Source organism: Lissotriton vulgaris, chromosome 7 (assembly GCF_964263255.1).
Source record: "Lissotriton vulgaris chromosome 7, aLisVul1.2, whole genome shotgun sequence".
In the NCBI taxonomy this organism is placed as follows: domain Eukaryota; kingdom Metazoa; phylum Chordata; class Amphibia; order Caudata; family Salamandridae; genus Lissotriton; species Lissotriton vulgaris.
In genome coordinates, this window is record NC_141695.1 from 1,440,908,593 (window position 1) to 1,440,933,640 (window position 25,048).

At 44.7% G+C, this 25,048-nt stretch overlaps 1 protein-coding gene across 1 annotated transcript in view; it reads left to right on the top strand.

Annotated features, from left to right (window-relative positions):
• The window catches only part of IFT52 (intraflagellar transport 52), a 292,137-nt gene that overhangs the window by 200,133 nt on the left and 66,956 nt on the right, over positions 1–25,048 (top strand). Inside the window, exons 11-12 of the mRNA XM_086932254.1 lie at positions 9,054–9,141; positions 24,497–24,605. Of these exons, the coding sequence (XP_086788380.1) occupies positions 9,054–9,141; positions 24,497–24,605 (197 nt within the window). The remainder of the gene's footprint in view (positions 1–9,053; positions 9,142–24,496; positions 24,606–25,048) is intronic.

The window sequence follows — 25,048 nt, forward strand, 5'->3', positions numbered from 1 at the left end:
GGCTAGCTGTATTTCTTCCGCTGTCAGGTCGGAGTCAAGCTCATCCCGTTGGTCGGGGGCGAGAGTGCGAGTCGGCACTCCATTGAGCGAGCTCTCTGCCATCTCCCGTGTGACCTCATACTCAGGGGTGTACACGGAGTGGAAGTGGTCTGCCAGGAGTTCCACTATTCTTGCCGGACTGGTATGCATCTCGCCATTAGGGTCTTTCAGCTGGAGTATGGCCCTCTGACCTCCCCGTGCTTTCTCCAGCCATGCCAGGAGCTTCCCTGCTTTGTCGCCTATGTCGTATACCCTACTCGTAGTCGCTGACATATGTTCCCTCACTCTGCGGCGCAGAAAATCGGTATGGCGTTGCTGGGCCATTCGGAGCGCGTGCTGTGTGTCCCCAGTTGGGTTCCCTTCGTGGTCCTGTGTTGCCTTGTCAAGTTGTCCCTCCAGACCTATCAGTTCCTGACGCTGTGTGTGCTTGTGTTGTGCGATCACTGAAATCGCCTGTCCGCGGAGTACCGTTTTGTAGGCTTCCCACAGGATCGTAGGCGACGCCACTGAACCCACATTTTCGGTGAGGTAGGATCGTGTATTTCTTTTCAAGGCCTTGGCTATGACAGGCTCCCTAAGGTAGCCCGGGTAGATAGGGAAGAGTCGCCTATGGGTCCGTTCCTGACTGGAGAGAGTCAGTGTTAGCGGGGAGTGGTCGGAGACCCCTCGCGGTCTGATCTGAGAGTCAGTGTAAGTGAGGAGACCCCCTTCCAACGTCAGGAAATAGTCAATCCGCGACAGGCTGTCGTGGACTGCTGAGTAGTATGTGTATTGCCGGTCCACTGGGTGGAGCCGCCTCCATATGTCCACTAAGCCCTGCGCTTCCATGAAGTCATGCAATTTGGAGTGTGCCGGTGTTTGTGTACGCGTTGGGTATCGGTCTAGGGCGTCTTGAGCCACTGCATTAAAATCCCCGCCCATTACGAGAGCCCCCTCTGGAAGGTCTAATAGGAATTTACCTAGTTCCGGGAAGGCTATGGTGTGTAGTGCCGGCGGGATGTATACTGATACCACGTTAAGGGGTTTTCCCTCCCACTGTCCATGCACCGCTGCGAAGCGGCCCTGTGTGTCCACTGCCACTGATTGGATTACAAACCTGGATGAGCGGTGAATTAGTATCCCGGTGCCCCGGGACCCCTTTGTGAACTCAGAGTGGGCCACCATGCTATAGCCCTTCCTGTCTAGGGCCTTTGTGGCCGTGCCTGTGAGGTGTGTTTCTTGTAGTAGGACCAGGGCGGGATTCAGTCTTTTTATACTGTGCAGGACCAGCCCTCGTTTAATTTTGTCGCCCAGACCCCTCACATTCCAGGACATTAGGCTCAACGGGGACGCCCGCCCTACATCAGTGCCCTCCCCCATCATGTTCGGGTATGCGGACTGAGAAGTCGTGCTCATGGAGGACCCGGAGGTCCGTGTAGTGACTCCGCGTGCAGTATCGTGACGTTATCATTCTGTGTTCATGTGCCCCTTTGTAGCAATCTTGACCCCGTGTAGAAACTAAGAACCATAACCCCATCCTACCCCCAACTCCCCCCCTCCCTGCCCCCCTGCTCAACGGACTCAAAACTGCCCGCCCCCCCAACTCAGCAGAGTGCTTGATCCCAACCCATAACATAGTACTTGCTCGCTGGGGTGAAGGTGTCTCCGTGGTCGGCGGCCCCCTTCCTCAGCTGCGGAGGCCCTTCCGCCCAGTGTCCAAAGCGGCCTTGTCAGTCTTTGTTTTCATCGGTTCATCCAGTCAACAGCAGTGATTCATAGCCCTCCGTCAGCACTGTCCTCATGATGATCGGCCAAAGGAGAATGTATCTCTGCGTCTTCGTCGTTGGCTTGCGAGCCCTGTCGAGAGCCAGCAGTACGGTGCTTGTTCTGTCTGTTGGACCGACGGGGGAGGCCCGTCGTTCTCCATCCCTCCAACCAATCTTGCGCCACCTCCGGGGAATCAAAAAACTAGGTCTTGTTGTCAGCCACGACCCGAAGCTTGGCCGGGAAGAGCATGGAGTACGGGATTTCCCTGGCCCTCAGTTCTTTTTTGACTTCAAAGAAGGTTCTTCTCCTCCGTGCAACCTCGGCCGTGTAGTCAGGAAAGAATGCCAGTGTCGCGTTTTGGATCTTAATGGGAGGTGAGTTCCTCGCCGCCTGTAGGATGGCGTCCCGATCCCTGAAATTGAAGAGTCTAGCTATTATTGGTCTGGGGTTAGCGCCCGTCTTATGGCGTCCTCCCGGTACCCGGTGTGCCCTTTCCACTGTGAAGAAGGCTGAGAGTCCTTTGGGCTTCAGAGTCTCTTTGATCAGGTTCTCCACGTACAGGTCCATCGCCCTCGTGTCTTCCGATTCTGGCACACCTATTATACGGATGTTATTCCGCCTTGAGCGCCCTTCCTGGTCATCAAGCTTGTCGCGCAGTTCCTTATTTTCTTTTGAGATGCGCTCCATGCTGATTTGCAGTTCCGACACGTCTTCAACCAAGGATTTGGTCACCACCTCCATGTTATTCACCTTCTCTGTCATTTTATGAAAGTCCGCCCTTATAAGTGTAATCTCAGCTGAGATCGACCCCACCGTGGCTTGTACCTGTGTGAGGGCCCGCATGACGTCGTCAATTGTCGCCTTCTTGCCACTGGGCACGTCGGCCGTCTTGCTTGATTGCGATTTGGCTTCCTGCGAGGGGGAGCCGGGCTTTTCATACGCAAACCGGTCCAGGCGTGATTGGGCCGCCCCGTTTTTAGGCCCTTTGCCGGCCATTTCGGCGTCCCTTGGGCCGGCCTGATGTTGTGTAGTCGCTTCACCACAAGTTCCACTGGGGGCCGTGCCTTCCTGACCTCCTCAGACAGCTATTCGGGGATTGTCTCGGGGCCCACTCGGTGTGTAGGGGTGAAGTGCAGCCTTTGAGGGGCACTCTAGGTGCTGCGTCCAGTAAAGGTACCAGGCTGGACAGGGTTTCGGTCGTTCGATGGTGTGAGGCTGCCAGTAAGGTTTCGGGCTAATTTGCGTGGTATGCAATCAATCGGCGTCGCCCTAAGGGAGCTTTCCCTGCCCCCCGTAATGTCCACGTGTGCCACCTTCTGCTCGTGGCCGTCGGATCCACTGCTCGGGACCTCTGGTGTAGGTGGGGGGCCCCGGGCTGGCGCCAGACAGACCCCACCGGGTAAAGGACGAGTGCCCCGTGTAGATGCCCGTCAGGTGTCAGGGCCCAAGCCTGGCGGGGGTGTCTCGAAGTCTATTCTGCATGCGGGCTCTTCGCCGCTCACTGCGCCCTCGGGCGGTGGGGGGGAGTTGCTGAACGGTGTGGTTTGCAGCGCGGATTCCCCGTCTCCTGCCCCAGCGCTCTGGCCGCCGCCGGCCAAGATGGCGGTTGCCGGCTTGGATTTCGCCGCTCTGTGCGCCTGTCGTCTCCCTCGCCGGGCGCCCGCAATTGTGTCTCCCTCACCTCCAATGTGTCCCACGTCAGGAATCGCGGGCCCCCGATGTCCGGCGAAGGCGGCTGGGTGCTCCGGTCTGTTTATCGCCGCTGCTCTCCGCGGCCGTGCATTTCCGGTGGTTTTGTTGCCCGAGACAGGCCACTTCCTCCCAGGCTTGCCGCTCACTGTGGTCCCCGGTCTGGACGCCGCGCACAGGCCCCTTCTGGATTCTGTCGGAACCGTACTTCCCGACCTCGGATTGAGGTCCCGCTGGTCCGGTTCGTTGCCGCTTGGTCCTAGGCTTCTGTGCCTTCCCGCCCGGGAAGTTTTGAAAGACGGATAGATGATCGGATTGATCCGGGAGCCGCCTCAAGCACGGAGCTCTCCTTCTAGGCTGCCGCCATCGCCGGCTGCTGGCCACGCCCCCCAACCTTTCAGTATTTTGAATACATAATATTCCTGCATATTCTCCACCACTGTAGCCCCCATAAGCCTGTGTCATATTTAATGAGATTCTAATGTATGCAAGTGTGTTATGCGCAACTATATTCGTTGTTGTTGATTCTTCCCTTGGTTCCGCTCTGCCCAGCCTCACCGGGTCGTAGAAAATGTACCAGGTAGTGACGACGGCCCACAGGCTGGTGCTTATTATACACCAGTGACTTCATGTCAAGGATGCGGAGTTGTGGCAGGTGTTGCATGGCACCACCAACTGTCCCTTAGGAAATCTGCTAGGGGTGGAGTAAAGCTTTTACCAACCATTCTGAAGCCTGGTGAATATGCAAAAGGTGTGTAATCTACAGGAAGACTATGTATCAACCAGAAACATTGTTACCAAAGGTAAGCAGAAACCAACAGAAACTCTGTGTTTTATTACTATTAGATTTCTCAGTGGCCCTTGACACCATTGCACTGCAGTGATGTAACGCAAAATGATGGGGCCCCCTGCTGAATGTAAGGAGGGGCCCCTGAGTCTCCCATAATTTCGTAGATATTTATGGACCTTGGCCTGAATGGGAGCCACATGAAAGTTGAGGGAGCCTCTAAAAGTAACGGGGCGCCCTTTGCGTCACAGGGGCTGCCAGGGCGTGTTAAACCCCTCTGCACCTGGCTCAAAATCAGCACCATAGTATACTCTTCTTCAGGGGAGAGCTGGAAACCTCGTTCTCAGTGCCTCTCGGCTTGGCTTCCAAGAACAGGCTTTTACCAGGAGCTAAGGGGTTCTCACTGAGCCCTTCTCTGCAATCATTATTTAATCAACAACAATGTTGAAATCTGTGTCTTTTTCCTCCGGAAAGCAGTGGCTTTCCCCGAATTTTTAACTACTTCATATACCAAGACATTTCACAAGTTCTGCAGAGCCTACTATGGCATGACTTGAGGGCTGATGGCCCCCCCACCCCAGAGAGCCCCAGCTCCTCGGGGCCTTCTGTACGCCCCTGTCTTACTGACTAGAATGAAGCAATGTGGTGTCAAAGCTACTATTTGCTGATTTACTTCTTTCCTTATTGTCAGTCCCAAATTGTGATGCTAAATACCTTCTTAGTTTTTCAGCTTAAAATTAGACTCTCAAATTTCAGCTTGTCCTCCTCCTGCGCCTTAAAATTCTATATCTTGAGACCTGCTCTCTCGCCGCTCAAAGGCTGGCAAACACGGATCCATTTCACCTACTGTTGGCTCCAGATTATACTACTGCAACACCCTCTGATAACTCTTCAGGCCCAATGAAAACTAAGTACAGGACGCCAAAAATGAGTGCTGGTAGCCCCCACCAGCAACCACGGGTTCAACAAGCACTGACAACGTCTGTCTAGTTTTTACAAAGTGGTTTGTGAAAGAGCACTGCATCAATAAACACATTCAGTTATTTTTCTGAAGTAAGTTCTTTTTCAGCAAAGCGTCTTTACAATTTTTGTCCCATATATCTCACATGAATTTATGAACTGCTTTGCGCTACCTAGTACAGTAGTCCCACACCAGTGGAACTAATCACACAGCGTCATAATCATGATGTTAATAGATGCAGTAGCATGTCACAATTTGCATATAAGGCACTTAAAATGAGCGCCTCTCTAAAAGTGTGGTACTGCCGGACGCTAATGAAAAAGAGACCTGCTAGTTTAAAAAGTAAAAAGTAAGAGGACTTCAGATTTAACTTTATGTGCACGCACAGAGCCTCCTACTGCGTGGCATGTAGAGGGAGGTCGGGTGGCCGTGCTACCTAGGTGGAACATTGGTAGCACCACAATTATTAATAATCTGCTGTGGTACTCACCTCTGGGTCCTCACCATGACTCCCCGAGTTTCCTGGCGCGCCACTCTACCAAATACATTAATTTTATGAGGTCATTCACCTCAATTTTGGGTGGGTTCGTCTCTTCTAGAGTGCCTTCGGGTCTCATGGGTTCGTACGGTTCCCCCAACTAGATTTCCTCTGGCGGGTACACCCTTGGCACCAGTCAAGCTTCGTGGATTTAGACAGGGTCTAGTTGCGCGACCATGACCTTCCCCGGAACCAGGTCCCATGGCTAGTCAGTTGCACTGACCTCATCATCATACCCAACTCCGATATGAAGGCAAACTGGTGTCCGAGTCGGAGCCAGGGTCTTCTTTGTTCGAAAGCTCCTATGATGAGTATGATTGATGTAGATCTAAGGATCCTCATGGTTACCATAACCACTTGGAAGAGCACACGGATAAACAATATGAGGGTCTGGCGAGAACTCCCAAGACAGGCTCTCCTCTTAGTGTGCCTACAGAGGTAAGGGCTTCCTATGCTATGGTGGTGAGCAGGGCAGCTGAGGTCCTGGAGCTAATGTTAGTCTCAGTAGAGGTGGAGACCATTGTCTTGACAGTTGCTTCAGCCGGGTGTCTCCCCCCCCCCCCCCCCCCCCCCCCCCCACAGAACCTCTCCTCCCTTTTAATGAATCCCTCACAGGTGTCGTACTTTGGACATGGGCCAAGTCTTGCACAGGGGCTCCTATGCACAAGATAATTGCTCATCGCCCTTCTCCTGGTAACTCAGCTTTCCTCACTCATCACCCCATCCATCACCCCACCCAAGAGGATCTGGTTGTCCAGTTCTCCATCTCCAAAGTAAACCCTGTTGCATTCCCTACCCCACCACCAGATAGGGAATCCAAAAGACTGGATATCTTTGCAAGACGATGTTCTCTTCCACCAGCTTGCACTGAGCCTCTTAGCCAATAGACCCACACAGTTTGGGATTCAGTTGCACAAGTGCCACTCATGGTCTTGGAGGAGGCCCGAGCCATACTAACCCAGCCCATTGCCAATTGCCAATGACAGGGATGCAGTAAAGTTCAACCTTCCCTGCAGACTGGATTCCACCGACTCGCTAGGCAGACGCGATGGAGTCATCAGTGGCAATCAGATGCCATTCCTGGCTGATATCTACTGGCTTTTCGGGAAATGTCCAGCCATCCCTTCTGGACATGCCTTTCTATGGCACCTGCCTCTTCGGCAATAAGGCAACTTCTGCGCTGGAGGGCTTTAAGGACAGTCAGGCCACTGTCCCATCCCTGGGGTCTCCATGGTCCCATGTCAATCACTTTCTGCCTTTCACCCCTTCTGTGGCTATGGTAGGGGCTACCAGCAATGTCCATTCTCAGCCAACCACCAAAGCCCATAGGCTCCCCAGTCCTTTCGTTGCCGCTGTACCCACAAACTTTGTGGGACACACAGCCAGAGGTCTACCCTGTCCACCCCCCTCATCCCCACCAGCAGCAGCAGCCTCAAAACGCTTTAGTTTGCTCTCGTACCATCACGGTCACCCAGTGGGCAGTAGAATCCGACATCACCTACCTCGCTGTCAGTCCATGACATTGGACAAGTGGGTACTTCAGATTGTTCAGCTGGGTTATTCCATCCCCTTTTTAGAAACCATTCTCAAACCAGCTTACGGAGAACCACCTCTTCCATCTTTGTCAGGATATACAGGCTCTTTTGGTCAAAGAGTGATCACTATAAGACTGGAGGATTCTTATTATTGCCCTGAGGAAGCCCCATTGGGGCGAAACGCGTTGGCTGTATTTTGGCTGCTTTGTTCGATCATCTTACGCCATGAATGATTCAAGAATCCATTATAAAGAATATATCTTACATCACCAAAGAGACTGGATTGTGTTACCTACTGTGCATTTGAGCATTTTTGTAAATTTTATGTTGCCTCTGTGTGCTTTTTATGTGTATGCATGCTGCTGGGACAAATTTGTGGCTTGGTGTGCTTCCAAAAATATTGATCCCCCTTCTGCTCCTTTGTCTGAGGTTTTGTTGTTTGTTCTCTCGTTAGCCCTGCAAGATTTGCTTTGGGCTCAGTTAAAATCTTTCTGACATATCAGGGTTCTTGCGGTTGCCGGATCAGCTCTCCTTTTTAATTAACCTGTTCTGACTAATTTTCCAAAAGGACTACGACATTTGTTACCTCCTAAATCCTTCATTATGATGCAATAGGACTTGAACCTAGTCTTGATCTTCCTGATATGCTCACCTCTTGAGCCCTTGCACTAAACCCTCCACGTCTTTTGACCATTAAAACAGCTTTTCTAGTGGCCATTACATCGGCCATGAGGGTTAGTGAACTGCCAAAACTCTCAGTGCACACTCCTTACATAACTGTTTACCCCAAGACAAACTGGTTTAAAGAACAGGTGCCTCTTTCCTACCAAATGTAGTGACACTCTTTCATGTAGGCCAGACCATCACACTACCCACCTTCTTTGCTCCACCTCAACCTTCCAAAGCGGGGGAGAGACTCCTCTGTCTTGACCCAAAAAGAGCATTCTCATTCTACATTGATCGTACCAAAGAGTTCTGGGTGGACAATCAACTGTTCATTGGGTCCATCGGTGAGAAGAAAGGAAAAGGCCTTGTAGAAATAGTCCATCTCACAGATGTACTGCTCGAAAATTTCCAGATCCAGTCTGATGAATGGGAAATATCCTAAGGTAAGGAATCTGTGGCTAGAAAGAATCTCTACCAGATAAGGTGTTACCGAAGGTAAGTAACTTATTCAATGTGCTGCTTCCTTGACCTAATAACTGGCTCAGAAAATGACTTTTTAACTGACTGGTACCTGTGACAGACGTACGGGCATTTTGTCATGAGTCAGTGACAAAGCGGCTATATATGGTATCTGACTCAGTATATTCTTTCTCTTCTCACTTGGCACTCATGTCTTATGTCTCCTGCTTTGTTGTTTCTCACATTGCCATACTTCAACTCTCCTCTAAACAGCACTCTCCATGTCTGCTTTGTTCATGCTACCAGATTCTCATATGCTTTCTATCTTGTTTTAATGAACATTTCTACTTCTGCGTGCATGTTTCTCCTTGTCCTGCTCTCTCTCCTTCTACCGCCAATAGTCACACTGTCATCCCCTTATTCATATCGTCCTTCCCTGTGTGATAAAAAAATTGGCTCTCCAGTGTGTGTTGCCTAATTTCAGATGAAATATTCACTTGAAACACTAAAACCAGATCTAAATCACGAACAAATCATCACACTGCTTCATATTCTTTAATAAATGTAACCTGTACACACTCTACGGTTCTCTTTGCTCCCTTCTCACCTTTTCCTTATTGTCCTTTTCTTTAGGGCATATGAACAGCTGAATGTGAAGCACGAACCTCTGCAGCTCATCCAACCTCAGTTTGAGACTCCGCTGCCAGCACTCCAGCCTGCAGTGAGTCAAGTCTTGTGATAAATCACGTATATCTTACTTCCAGTCTTCTCATGACATGTCTCCTACTGTCATGTGTGAACCAGAGTAGATTTACTGCTTGAGCTCTCTTGCATGCTCTTTCTCTCTTTCAACTTTTTCCCTTAAAGTTGTTTGAAAATTGACTGTAGCAGAAACTGCAAAATAGTATTGTACTGGCAGTTGGATTTTCTACATTTCTATACATGTTACCTGGTAAACATAGGTTTAGGACTGTTCGTAGTAAATATAAATTCTGCGTTTATCTGCTCTTCAGTGTTAAGCGGTCAAAAAGGTTGTATAATCATTTACTATCTGAGAATGAAACAGGTTTTAAATTAAATCTGAATGATTCTGAATATTTGTTATACACTAAATTTAAATGTGAGATGTGTAGATTTGCATGGAAGCCATTAACCTTTGTTTTTATTGTGCATTTGCTGCAGCCATTGCAGCCAGTATCACGTTTAAAAAAAAATGCAATCTGAGTGATCCAAATCAGCGACATTCTCTGGAATATGTAGCCGACTATTTTTAAGTGAACCAGTATTGCATCACTTGAGCGGTTTTGACTTCTGCTGAGGATATTGAATACTGTTAATTCTTTAACCCCTTCCATGCTGATGACGGCCGGTAGCAGTCATGGCACACAGTGCTTGTGTGCTGATGACGGCTCCCGGCCGTCATGACCGCACCCGCGATCGGAATGTGCCGCAAAGGCGCAGAATCGCGGCCCCGCACAAGGGGTTAAATGCTCTTATGGACTCAAAGAAAAAGCTAATAATGAAGGAAAATGCAAGTGATAGCTATTTTTACCTGGATACATGTGAATGTGAAGTCTTTTCTCTGGATCCAGGGACAATGAGATGTTGCTTTGCAGTTTCCATAATGTGTACTGATGTTTACCACTAGAGTCCAAGTTAATACATTCTGATGCCCTCTAGTTGGATAACTAAATGACTTCCTTTTTGTACATTTATTCTCCAAAGGAGAGCAGATTCAATTGCTAAAAAATTTGAAACCCTGATGCAGTGCAAGTACTGTAATGACAGACTGTAAACATCTGTGTTACAAACATTTATCTTCTAAAAATAAAATGTTTCACTTCCAAATGTATTAGAAATATCAATATTACTGAAGCAGAAGATCTTTGTACAGTGTAAGGCAGGGATACAATCTCATACACAGTTGTTGAGACACTATACTTGTAATAACCTAGGGCCACTGTTATCCTATGGGAAACAGTTCCAGCAGCCTTCCATAGTTTTGTGAATTCCCAATTTAGGGGCACAATAGGATGGCGGGCGGACCTGACGTAAAAGGGGACCGCCTGCCATAAGGGCGGGGGTCCCGTGGGTGCCATTAGGATGTGCCTGCCACAGTGGCAGGCGCATCCTGCATTCCTAACATGGTGGCAGGCGGTGCACGCTGAATCCCCCCCCACAATGCCAAGAAGGCATGTCATGCACTTCCATGCACAACATGGCAGGCACCGCATGGTGCCTGCCATGTTGTGCATGGAACTGCAGGGGGGTATCATAGGTACCCCCATGTGCACACCCCAGAGTCCCTGGGGGCCCGCAAAGGGCCCCTACAAGCAATTCCTGCATGCCTTTCTGTGGCGGCAATGCCACGGAAAGGCATTCTTCTGCCCTCATAGTAATATGGCTGGCGGTGTCCAACAGACACCGCCACTATATAAACTGCAGATTGCCTACTGGCGGAAACCGGCGGACGGTCTTCCCGTCCGCCGGGGTACCCCCACCATGGTAATGGGGCAGGGGGAAATGGTAGCGGGCGGAGGTTTTTGGCGGGCGGATCGCCACCGCCATACGGGTGGTGGCGTTATCCTAATGTGCCCCAATTTGTTCATCCATTGGATATTTGGTGCCAGGCAGATATATAAAGCTTGGCCCTTGCTGGAAGACTGGAAACTCATTAGGTTTGAAGTTAAAAACCCAATTCAAGAAAAGAACACCACTTAATATATACAGGATCCCGGACCAAATGAAATGCAGTCATCCAGTAAGCTAACCGCTAATTCTGAAAGTGATATAGTCTTAGCATGCAGTTAGTGAGGCTGTAGAGTATCCAGTAGTCTGTGCCCAGGAAATGAAACCTCATTCTAGATGAGAAAAGTTAGGTAATGAACCTATTGCTAAAGGCAGAGTAAATGCGCTATTGGTGCTGGTGTTTGGCTAGTGCCTAAGATACATCACCTAGTGATATCAACATTTTAAGGCTCTGTATTTCGAAATGAGATGGTCGCAAATGGGATTTTTGGTTGGCCTTTCCACCCACATACCTGAAACAGCTGGGTTCGCCTGGGGAACTGGATTTTAGGATTATGGTGCAACTAAGACTCTAAAACCCAATATCTTCTAAACTGTGTAAGTAAGAAAAAAATTCAGATTTAGAGTGATGAGCTACAGTCAGTGCCACACTACTGATATTCCTGGGCTAGATTTTGTGTCCTGGATTAATTTCTGTGGTGCAGATTTGTAATCTTCTTCATAGTACTAGTAGCCAAAGAACAACGTTCTGTTTTTCTTTACTGCAATCAATATGGATCGCATGTGAGCCACATAATGCACATGAGCCTGCTATGTGAGACAGTCATGCTAGCTTTCCATTTTAAAGTGTATTTACGAACCAAATAAATGTCTAACTGTTCAAAAATTTAGCTGTACAAATAAAAAAAACTGCCATGAGACCCTGAGGCACTGCCAAGCATATTACGACTTCACCGCCAGCGGTCTCATGGAGGTTTTTCCTCTATGTAATTGCTGGCAGTGAGGAAAGAAAGGGGGCCATGTTGCCCCTGTGCATGGGGGTTCATGCAGGGGGGCACATGTTGTGCCCCCTGTACACCTGCACCCCCTGTTCCTGCACTGGAAGGTATGCTCCCCCTGGCGGTGCTGTTTAAGGTTCACAATGAGCCTTTCAACAGCATCGCTGCGGAACTGCCATACCACCTGCCCACCCACTAAGCCACAAAACTAGCAGTCTGCAATGAGTTTCAGTGGTCCAGAAGCTCAGCGGTGGCCTGCCGCCCACTCCAGGGCCACAAAACTCATAATCAGACTCTTAGAGGTCTGCCATCTAATGCAAAAACACTGCTGGTAGATGACACAGATTTAAATTTGGTTAAAAAAGCATATGAATCTGGGAATTTTCGAAAAGTAAGTTACTTGAATGCAGCCATAGTTCTTCAGAGAAAGTGTCCTCTCCAGATTTTCAAGCACCGCAGAAAAAATAAAAAAACATCTTACCTTTAACGGCTGTCCGCTGCCTCTCCTTCGTCCTCGTCTTCTTCCTGCAGTCCCGGCTGTCAGCAGAATGCACCCGGGCTCCCAGGCTTCCCTGAGTTAATCACAATGCAGCGTTGTGATTGGTCTGAGTACTGTTGTTCGATGCTCAGACGGGGAATGGGAAACTGGGCATGTTCCCTACCAGGCTGTGTAATGCAGCCTGATATGGAAGATGCCTAGTGTGCATCACTGTTTGGCCGGCCTTAGTGGGCCGGTCAAACAGTCCTGCACACTTAGTGCTTTTAAGCCTATTGCCATTTTGAAGCAAAACGTACATAAACAGGAGGGCTCTATGCTACTGTGCTATTAATAAAGAGTTCTTTGAAACTTAAATATCTTAATAATGAAAGGATATATGTATATATATATATATATATATTTATACATATATATATATATATATTTATACATATATATATATATATATACATATATATATATATATACATACATATATATATATATATACATATATATATATATATATATATATATATATATATATATATATATATATATATATATATATATATATATATATATATATATATATATATATATATATATATATATATATATATATATATATATATATATATATATATATATATATATATATAATATATTCACTGAAAAAACCATAGGTTTCACACCAGTTATAGTTAGCTGGAAATCTTACTGACATAAAACCATTGAAATTCCCACGTTATAGTTAGTTGGACTCACTATAACTTGCGCGCCCCTGCAATGCACTGCTGATGACGTCACATATTACATCACTCATGACATGGTCAGTGACATCACTCATGACATCACTCATGACATGGTCAGTGAATGTGTGTCTTTCTGAAAAATCAATATGTTTTATATATGTATTTGAAAAGGTCGATGGACGAATAAATGTTTAAATAAGGGTGTTAATGGATGTTTTATAAAAAAAAAAATGATTGGCTATCTGGCTTATTGTTAGCGAGTATTGTTTAAATATTTAAATGTTTGTATCAGTGTTTCACTTTGTGTATAAGTGGCTGCATGGGTTTGTGAGTAGCTACATGTGTGTGTATATGGGTTATTAGATTTTTTTTAGTATCAGTATGAGTGTCTGTATGGTTTGGTGGGGGTGTTACTTAACACATAGATGCATCAATGATTGACTCACTGTTTCTATGTCTTTTGAAGACAGCATATGTGCAGGACTGTATGGGTGGATGTGTGTGTATATGTGTGTGTTAGTGAGTGAATGACTGTCTCACTAGTGTCTTTATCAGTAACTACATATGTTTTAATCTAGTATATGTGAGTATTAATGTATATAAGTGAGTATATGTGAGAGTGAGAGATTGAAAGAGTTCCTGTTTAAATAAGTATGTGTTTCTATAAGTGATTGTTTAAGAGAGTAAGTATGTGTAAGTTTCCTTAGAAGTAATGTGCTAGTGTGTGTATAGCTGTATATTCAAATAAATGGATGTTCAATAGTTTATTTGCATGTGTGAGTATGTGTGTGAGTAACTTTTGGATGACTGTCTGTGTGTAACAGGATGTATATGTGTATCACTACATATGATGAGTGAGTATATGTATGAGTGACTATATAGAACTGTTGCAGAATGAGAGGATGTGTATATAGATGGTGGAATTACTGAATTGGTTGTTGTAACTGGTATGGGTATCTCCTTTTTTTTGAAAATGTTAGTTTCTATTTTTGATTATGTTTTTCAAGGGTTACATTACACTAAAAGGTCTCTCACTCTGTCACAAAGATGGTGTCATCAGTGATGTCATGAGTGATGTCACTGACCATGTCATGAGTGATGTAATATGTGACGTCATCAGCAGTGCATTGCAGGCGCGCAAGTTATAGTGAGTCCAACTAACTATAACGTGGGAATTTCAATGGTTTTATGTCAGTAAAATTTCCAGCTAACAGAACTGGTGTGAAACCTATGGTTTTTACAGTGAATTTAATAGGTTTTTTTAAATGCTAATTCCTAACTATAATGGATGTGAAACCTATGCTTTTTTCAGTGAATTTCATAGGTTTTTTAAATGCTAATTCCTAACTATATATAAGGCCCCAAACCTACATTTTTTCTTTGAATTTCAAAATTTTGTTCATTGCAAATGTCTATAACTATAAAATGTAATATTTTTGAAAATGAATGAATCCTATCTTTTCTTTGTATTTAAAACAATTTTTTTAATGTATATATTTTTTTGTTTTTTGTTCCTGTGAGCACCCCGGAAAGCGTAGTCTTTTGAAGCGCCCCAGGGCGCGCTCCGGAGAGCGTCCCGCTAGCGCTATTGCCGCGAACGAAAACATCATCGTGACGTATCGCGTAGCCGCGTCCACGTGATACGCACGGCGTAAGCGCACCCGGAAGCACTCGAGCGAATACGATCGCGCAACGTAAACATGTGACTCGCTTACGCGACGCGGCCGGGGGCCCTCCGTGTAGGTGCGTCTGTCATGTGACCTCAAAATAACACTTTTTATTGGTGCAGAACAGTTTTGGTTTCATAATGATGAAATCCCTGGTCTTGTGACCTCAAAATAACACTTCTCATTGGTTCAGGCCTTTTTTTTTTCCAAATGATGAAAGACCCCACCTTTTTTCCTTATTCTGACTTTGTCCTTTGACTTAGGAAGACCTGTTTTGCAATCTTTGAGGTATATTTTGTACTTTGAAATGGCTTCAATAGCAGCAGCAGCTGGAGCATCTGCACCACCACCACCACCACCACAACCACCAAGAGGACCACCACAAGATTACATTGGTGGTCAACAAGAGGAGGAGGAGGAGGAGGGGAGGAGAAGATGGCTGCCAGAACACAATACCCCATACCAGCCAAAACCACACATTGTATGGGAGTTTTTTTCGATCCCAGAGGGCAAGAAAAAAGTCAATGCGGCCAAGGTGACTTGCCTAATCTGTGGCATGGAACTTTCCAGGGGAAACCCTAATAAGAAATACTCTTTTGGAAACAACACCATGATTCGCCACATGCAGCGCAGGCATCCAATCAACTATTCTGCTGCAGAGATGAGGGAACTGGCCAGTAACCTTCCCCAATCTTCAAGCTCCACCTCTCAAAGAAATCAACCCACTCCAACGGGACCAGAGGCAAGGGAGACGATCCCTTGCATTCAGCCACGGTTTGGGGATTTCTGTATAACATGTATACATTGTGGTAAGACCATCTCCTATGGTGAACTGAGCATAAAGCTCATCGTCCTTGCTGGGGACAACCACAAATAGCCCAAAAAACCCTAATTTTTTCTTCTTCTTTTTTCTGCTCCAGTTGAGCCATTTTCAGTTCCCTGTTTTTTCGTTTATCCCCATAAAAATATAAAATAGTTCATAAAAGAAGAAAAAAAATAGTTATTTTTAGAACTACCCCCAATTTATAAAAAAGGCTAAATTTTTTTAAAACTCTGTCATTCTTCTTTCCCCAAGGGCCGCTCCCCGGTGCGCGGAGGCATCCAATCCACTGGGGTATACACGGAACAGAAGTCTTGGCAGAGGGACTACATTTACCAAGATGCCTTGCCTGCCTACGCCCACTGGGGTGGGACTGTTAACATCCTATAAATGTTCCGATTTTCAAGTGGATGCCTCTTTGTGTTTATTGCAGGTCAGTGATCAAGGGCTACGGCTTGAAACGTTTGGCGCACTGCAATATTGAACGCTGCAAAGGCTCGTGGTGGTGGCAGCTGCCTGGAATGGTGTGTGGAAACCCTTCTGTGTGCGACCTTTCCTTTGAGGACACCCTTTTGCTTGATATATATATATATATAATTGTTTTTTTCTTTTCAGTTCAGCAGCTTTATTCAGTTTTATCGACTATAAAAGCACAGTAAAATCCAGATTTAAAACTTCATATTAATGTAAAACCATGGCACATGATGCTATAATTGCTATTTCCCCCTATTAAAAGATTCACAGGTGGAACATCAAACCCAGTGGAAGAAAACATTTATTTTACAGGTAGGATATAGTGGGTGTTGCTCAGTTTTAAAACAATAACGTTACTCATGTTACGCAGCATATTTTCTTCTCAGTTTCAGTGCTTTTGTAATAAAGTTCAGGAATGAGCAACAAATCAGTGGAGACTCAAGTCTCTGAAGAAGCAGCAAGCCCTCCAGGTGGTTATTAAAATGTCTTCTATAAGAATGGGGCGAAGAAACGTAACCTAAAATAAGAGGTATAAAATGCAAAAAAGCATAAAGTGCTTGGTTGACTGGTGTGACCTCCCATCACAAGGGCAACATCGTATGTTGAAAACAGGTACGTCGGACAGAAAAGCACACTAAGAAATTAATATTGTTACCTCAAAGATGTGTAAGATAAAATCTAAGCCCCGGGGCCTTTACTTATGTCAGATAGAGCTCCATACCATTGGTGGTGGACAGTGGCACATATTATTGGACCATTACTGAATCCAATACTTTCACAAACCTAGCTTCCTTTTTATATGCAAAGTACTTTTCTACTTTTCCTTTACCAAGTTCTTAGAAAGAGGAAGCTCTTGTCAGGTTGTCCAAAATAGTCAATCATCCCAAGTTGCACATGCTGTTTTTAATATACTTAAGCCAAGGAATGGCTATCGTGTTGTTCTGCGCGAGACAATCTTTAACTATGCTTTGAATGAAGCCCAATTCTTGGGTGGTCCAAATTTTTAGCCACGGTTGGATGGGGGCTAAGCCTACCCCATCTTCCAAGAAGCCTCCCCCAAGTTCGCTGTGAGTAATCAAACCTGGGGTGGCTTTTGGAGTCCCTAATAACCTGTTTAAGAATGCATTTTCTGCTCTTGGTAGGGCCTTGGCTGTTATATGCCCCCAAACCCCCGCTCCATTGTGCTCATGTAAGATTGTTACTTTTATACAGCGTAATAATTTCCGCTACGGGCTTGTGTCCTAAATTCCTATTGAACCTCAAAATTGATCCACGAAAGGCCTCCTTCCCCTTGTCTCCTCTCAAAGATTAATCTTTCCAGTGCATGTTCTCATTATACATAAGAATTAAATGATTGAAATCTTTTGTCTTTGAAATTTCAATTCCCCTAATAAACAAATTCTTTGACCTGGTATTCTTTGTGCCACAAGTCATGAAATACGGTTTCTTAGTTTCACCTTGACCTTCAGCTCTTGCATAAAATGATTAAAACCATTTAAAAGTGATTGTAACCCATTTGCTGTGCGCGCAATTAAAACTGCGTCATCCTCATAAAATAGTGCAGGAACCTGTTTTAGGGATATCACAAGTACAGGATGTTAAAAAGGTCTAAAAAGGTCTCAAGGCATTTATGTAGGCTAAAACTAAAAAAGGGGCTAAAATACAGCCTTGTCGTATGCCTTGATTGACCTGGCTAGGGGACATGTAATCTCTTTGCTGAGTGTAACGGACCCGCATGTGGGTGTCTTGATGTAAACCTATTATAGTATACAATAATGCAGGGTCAACCCCTGCCCGGCCCATGATATCCCATAAAATGTCTCTGTCCACTAAGTCAGAGGTGCAGGAGAGGTCCATGAATGCCATGTTTATGGCTCCTCTCCTGGCCATGACATTTTTACCTAGTGTCAGAGATAGGTTTAGGACTTGCTCTGTTATGCCCCATATTGGACTTGGGCAAAGAAAGATTTCTCTGCTGCACAAACTTCTAATTTGGCTAGGAGTACCCTGCCCAATGTTTGAACTTTTGAACTGAAGCATCTAACAACAAAATGGCCCTATAATTTGAGGGGGAGTTTTTTTCTTATATATATATATATAATCTGCTGATCTTAATACAGTGGTATCTACTTTTAACCCCTTCGCTGCTGATGATGAGCTCAGCTCGTCATCAGCCACGGGTGGCGTGTGCTGATGACGAGCTGAGCTCGTCATGTAACGCGGAAAACGGAAAACAGCCGCACAGCGCAAAAATCACTGCAGCAGCGATGCGGTTAATAAAGACCTTTCTGCTGCCATTGAGCAAATCGCTCCTATGCAGAATCTTACCTCCTAAAGATCTAAACCTTCGGCCCCCTGGTTCACAACGGAACTACGGGAAAACAGAAGTAGATGCAAAAAACTGGAGCTTTCATGGCACCGGACATATGACCCGGCGGCCAAATCCCTTTACAGATTAGCCCTCAAAGAGTTTCATAAACTCAAACGCATCACCATGAAACAGTACTTTGTGGAAAAAATTAAAAGAGCAGAAAATTCCACCAAGACCCTCTTTAACATTGTTAAAGAGTTCACTAATCCCTCTGCCTTGGCCTGCCCCGTCACCCCTAGCCAACTGCTTAGCGAAGGCCTGTCTGATTTCTTTCACGAGAAAATCGCTAACATCACAGCAACAATTCATCAGAACCTTATAGCAGTAACTTCAGTTCATGATACCACCTGTGCTGAAGTGTTCACCTCATTTAATGAAAACAAAAAACTCCTCCTGGGTATGGCAAATGATTAGTGATGCTAGATTCCCCTGGGGGCTGTTTGCATCAGCGGGAGGGATTTAAGTATTGCGTAGGTTACCAGATTTACAACTTAATATGTATCAGACCAAAAGATAGCATGAAAACATTGCATACACAAATATTAAAAGTTTCATTCATTTATTCAAATAATTAAAAAATAACACGTTATTTCATAAAAACAATCTTGTGCACATTCGTTTTTGCTGTTAGTCAGCTATATTAAAAAAACTCCAATTTTTTTTAAAACGTGTTATTATTTTTAAATTATTTGAATAAATGAATGAAACTTTTAATTTTTGTGTATGCAATGTTTTCATGCTATCTTTTGGTCTGATGCAAATGGCCCCCAGGGAAATCTAGCATCACTAATCATTTGCCAAACTCAGGAGAAGGAGTTTTTTGTTTTCATAAGATTGTTGACCCAATCCTTTTCCTGTCAAAAGGGTAGCTCCCTCTTTATCTTTTGATATTCACCTCATTTAAACCTCTGACTAAAGATTATGCCTTGTCCCTGTTCCTGAAGTGTAAATCAGGATCCCCGCTCGATCCAGCCCTGGCTCAGGTTCTGAACGATATAGCTCCGCTATTGATTAAGCCTCTGTTAGAAATTTGGAACTCCTCCCTGCAATCGGGCCTTTTTCCCTCCTTGTGGAAACATGCGCTGCTGTTACCAATCCTAAAAAAAACTGGTGCTGACCCACTATGTTTTAGCAACTACCGGCCCATCTCACTCCTCCCCAAGCCAGCAAAAGTGTTGGAGAAGGCGGTACAAGAGCAACTGTCTGAATACTTAGAAGCTAACCAGCTGCTTCATGATACCCAGTCAGGATTCAGGCCAGATTTCAGCACTGAATCAGCCTTACTAGAAGTGTCTGAGTCAATTCGCGAATGTGTGGATAGGGGAGAGGAGGCCATGTTGGTCCTCCTCGACCTATCCGCAGCATTCGATACCATCTTGCATGACACCTTGCTGAATCGCCTTCATGAGGTGGGTATTGGAGGGATCCCGCTGGCCTGGGTGAAATCATTTTTGACTGACAGATTCCAACAGGTCTTCCTCTGACCTTTTGTCTCCACGGAGAAACCTTTGACATGGGGGGGTTCCACAGGGATCTGCTCTCAGACGCCTTTTATTCAATGAGTACCTGATGCCGCTGGCGAAAGTGGTTGAATCTTGGGGCGTCAGAGTGATCTTTTATGCTGATGACACTCAGCTGGTGTTTTCTTTTAAAGATCACTCTGAAAGCTCTCTGACTAATTTTCCCCATTGCCTGGTGAACATCGCCTCCTGGATGTCCGCCAACAACCTAAAATTGAACACTGATAAGACAGAGGTCTTATTTTTTACCAAGAAATCTTCTATCCCCGCCAACATTTGGTGGCCGTCTGAACTTAATCCCCCCCCCCCCCCCCCCCCGGCACCAGTTCAAGCTGCCCGTAATTTGGGCTTCCAATTTGATACAGCTCTTTCCTGCAAAACTCAAATTAATAACGTGTTGGCATCTTGCTTTGGAAAACTTCGAATGATTAAAAAAATCATCCCTTTCCTGCCACTTGGTTCCCGCAGGACAGTATTCCATGCCCTAATAACGTCCCACTTGGAGTACGCAAACAGTTTGTATGTCGGAGCCCCGCGTATCTCATTAACTGCCTGCAGACAGTGCAGAATTCAGCGGCCAGGCTGATTTGTAACATTCCCTATCGCCACTCTATTTCACTTTATTTGGCTAAACTGCACTGGCTACCAGTGAGATACCGCATTCAGTTCAAGGCTCTGGTCCTTGCCTTTAGAGCTCTCTATGGTCGAGGCCCAGCATACTTAAGGCATAGACTCAGGGTGACACATGCGACGTTGGATCTTAGATCCAATCATCTTCGCCTTATGTTTTGCCCACGATTTCGTCTTACACGCACGGGTGGTAGGGCATTTGCTGTGGCCACCTCCAAACTGTGGAATCTACTACCGTTGGAACTCAGATTTCTGACATCAGAGCCTCTGTTTCGAAGAAAACTTAAGACCTGGCTCTTTTCTCTGATCTAGCCTTCACCGAACCTCTCCAGCTGAACCTCTCTGGCCATCACATGTTCACAGCGCCGGGACAAACATAGGTTTCAGGGACATTATAGTTAGTTGGACATTTCACTCATACAATACCATAGAAACTCTGTTGTTATAGTTAGCTCAGCTAACTATAACTAGCACCCCCGCAATGCACTGCTGGTGACATCAAATATTACATTATTCATGACATGGTTAGTGACATCACTGATGATATCCCTGATGACATCACTGATGACATCATCCAGTGTCTTTGTGTCTCTTTACATTTTAAATATATATTATATATATATATATATATGCCAAGGTGTATTGAATGAGTGGGTGTATAAGTGTCTGGATGTTGGATTTAGTAGGTGCGTGACTGACTGTTTAAGTGAGTGATTACATGTGTCTTACTGAATGCATGGGTTAGTGACAAAACTGTGTGAATGTCTGTATCAGTCTGCCTGTTGTTGTATAAGCTGCTGCATGCGTTTGTCAGTAGCTACATGAGTGTCTATTTGGGTTATCGGTTGGTTGCCTGGGTATTTGTATGGATGCCTGAGTGTGTGGGTGGGTGGGTGGGAGGTGTGTCACTGTGCATAGATGTGAGTGGTTGATTCACTGGGTGTATGGGTTCAAGAGTGCATATGGAAACATCTGTATGGGTGGGTGAGTGTGTGTATGGGTGTATTGGTGAGTGAATGGATGTCTCGGTGGTACATGTCCAAGTAAATACATATGTAAAAGGCAGTGTATGTGAGAGTTGGAGCATATGAATAACTATACTTGAAAGTCATTGATTGTGAGAGTGGCTGTATGGATGAGTGTGTACTAGTATCAGTGATTGTATAAGAGAGTAATTATGCGTTTGTTTCTGTTAGAATAAGTGACGTGTTGTGTGTATAACTGTATAGGTCAGTAAATGGAAGTGTGATTGATTCTTTGCATGACTGACTAGGTGTGTGAGTAACTGGATGAGTGGTGATGTGTGAATGTCTGTATAGGTGTATGAGTGCATATGATAGTGTTGTATTGATGAGTGACTGTATGTATCAGTGATTGTATGGGTGAATGAGTGGATGTGTGTGTAGACCTAGAAATCAGTGAGTGCGTATGTAGTAACTGGTATTGGTGTGTCGATGGTTTCGAAAATGGTAGTCTGTATTTTAAAGTGGGTGTATCACAGGTTATGTTAGAGTGTGGGGGGCTGCATCAGATTTTCACGTGGATGATGTCATCAGTAATGTCATTTGAGATATCATCAGTGATGTCACTGACCATGTCATGAATGATGTAATGTGTGACGTCATCAGCAGTGCATTACGGGTGCGCAAGTTATAGTAAGCTGAACTAACTAGAGCAGCAGAATTTCTATGGTTTTGTATGAGTGAAATGTTCAACTAACTATAATGTCCCTGAAACCTATGTTTTTTTCAGTGAATTTGTAAGGTTTTTTAAATGCTAATTCCTAACTATAAGGTGCCTGAAACCTATGTTTTTTTCAGTGAATTTGTAAGGTTTTTTTAAATGCTAATTCCTAACTATAAGGTGCCTGAAACCTATGGTTTTTTCAGTGAATTTCAATGGTTTTTTTTTAAAGAAAATTTCTAATTATAATGTGCCTCAATCCTATGGTTTTTTCCAGTGAATTTCTAAGGTTTTTTAAATGCAAATTTCTAACAAGAACATCCCTGTGGAGAAGTGTGGCTCACTGATTAGAGCGGCAGACCCTGATGCAGAGGTCTGGCCCGGGACCAGGGTTCAATTCCCGACGCGGCAGGATCCTGAACCCAAAAATGTCCACGGACTCGATAATTCTCGCCTCGGTGCCTATTCTAGTCCCACGCTGCAACTCTGGGCAATAGCTTGCTTAATCTCCACTACCGCGGCCCACCCGCTGCGGGTTGCCTGGCTTTCACCTTGGGGATGCCCAGTAGGGGTTATCTCACAGGGAAAAAGCCAGGACGGGTTCCCAAGGCAAGCGCCTTGATGCCTTCGGGTGATACGTGCGCTATATATGTCACAATACATTTACTATTAAGTCCCCTTGAATCCTGAAGGTCCCTGGAGGCCAAGTAGACCACCAGGTACATCCAGTAAGTTGAGTTGCAGAGAAGTGTTCTAAGGCCACGCCCCTTTTTACACCATGCTGCAAACGCGGCTTCTGGTACACTGCTGCTCGGAGGATGAAGTCCACTTGTGTCCTGTGGTCCTCAGGACACAAGAGGACCTCATCACCCCACACATCAATGACATCATCAGTGATGTCATTTGAGATGTCATCAGTGATGTCATGTGTGATGTCACTGACCATGTCATGAATGATGTAATATGTGACGTCATCAGCAGTGCATTGCAGGGGCGCAAGTTATAGTTAGCTGAACTAACTATAACGGCAGGATTTCTATGGTTTTGTATGAGTGAAATGTCCAACTAACTATAATGTCCCTGAAACCTATAGTTTTTTCAGTATATTTGTAAGGTTTTTTAAATGCTAATTTCTAACTATAACATGCCTGACTGTTTTTTCAGTGAATATATATATATATATATATATATATATATATATATATATATGTATGTATGTATGTATGTATGTATATATGTATGTATGTACACACTTTCATAAATGGAGTAGTAATCAGTGGCAAGAAGGTCAGACAAGTTGGTCGCCACTCCGTTTATGAATGTGTACCTACAACTGCTCTTTCGAGTTTAGCTCTACCCATATCATGTGTTGGTTAGATTGTGCTTTCTGTCTTTGCTGAAAACAAATCTTGTCACAAATTGTGGTTGTTAAATTCTCCCCTTTCACACTGTGTCATTGTGATAAGTATTTCACACAAAGAGGTTGGGCATAGAAGAAATAGAATTGAGAGCAATAATGAGATTCTTTGACTGTTATATATATTTTTTATTTCAAACCTATGCTTCAGCGAAGTGAACTGGCAAAAAATACTTCACATATTAAAAAAAGAAGGGGCGAGTCGGATACAAAAATAAAATTAGGTGTTTGCTATCTTCTTTTGAAAATTAAAGTAAAGGAAGAAAGCTGAACCACAAAAGGGGAAAGGACAAAATGATAGGAAGCTTGGAAAATAAGCACACCATTAGAGGTGAAAATGGCGAATATGAATGATGATGAACAGATTTTGAAGTGATATAAAGCAACCTAAAATCATTTTTAAAATGTAAGACGTGTGAATATTGAAAGGGAGAAAATGGAGAAATACTGCGAATGGCATGGATGAATTATGCAGTTAAAATAACAAAGAAGATGCGAAATTTTTGTACAGGCAATTCATATTGAGCTAACCTATCCATCTACAAAAGTATGAAACAAGGAAAGTTAAAGTCATATGGACTGTTTAAGGCATGTTTTAATAAAATGTTGCTATTATTAAAAATGCAGACTCCCAGTTGTTCCTTTATGCCAATAGGTCCAATGTTTAAGTTGAGGGTGGGAATGTGAGTTTTAAATTGATGCACAAGCCTAGCAGAACTTGTTTTCATTTGCAGGTTTTCCCACCATCCTTCAGGGAATTGCCGCCTCCAACGCTGGACCTGTTTGACCTGGATGAAACCTTCTCATCTGAGAGAGCACGCTTGGCACAGATCACAAATAAATGTCAGCATTTCACAATACTTTTTTATACTTATCATTCTGAAGAAGAAGCAATATGTACACTAAGAAACGTTTTTTGGTCATTTCCCTCAATGTAACTAGTATGCACTTAAAGCAGTTTGACTCATTAGCTGATAAGATTCAGTAACAACTGTGTGTATCATTTTAAACTCCTGTTACCATTTAACAGCAACTTTCTAATATTTTGCTTCTTTAAAAAAAAAAAAAGAATATCTTTTTGATTGTGTTCTGTTACCACAAACTTCAATCACAGAACATTTTACAGAGGGGGTCGCCTTTGCTGCTATCAGATGTTATGAATAGAAAAGCAGGATTAGGAAGAAATGTGTCAAGAATGTGGGTATGAAATATTGAAGATTGCAAATACTTTAATTACTACATACTGATTCAGTTAGAGGCATTTGGAATATTATCAACCAATTGGA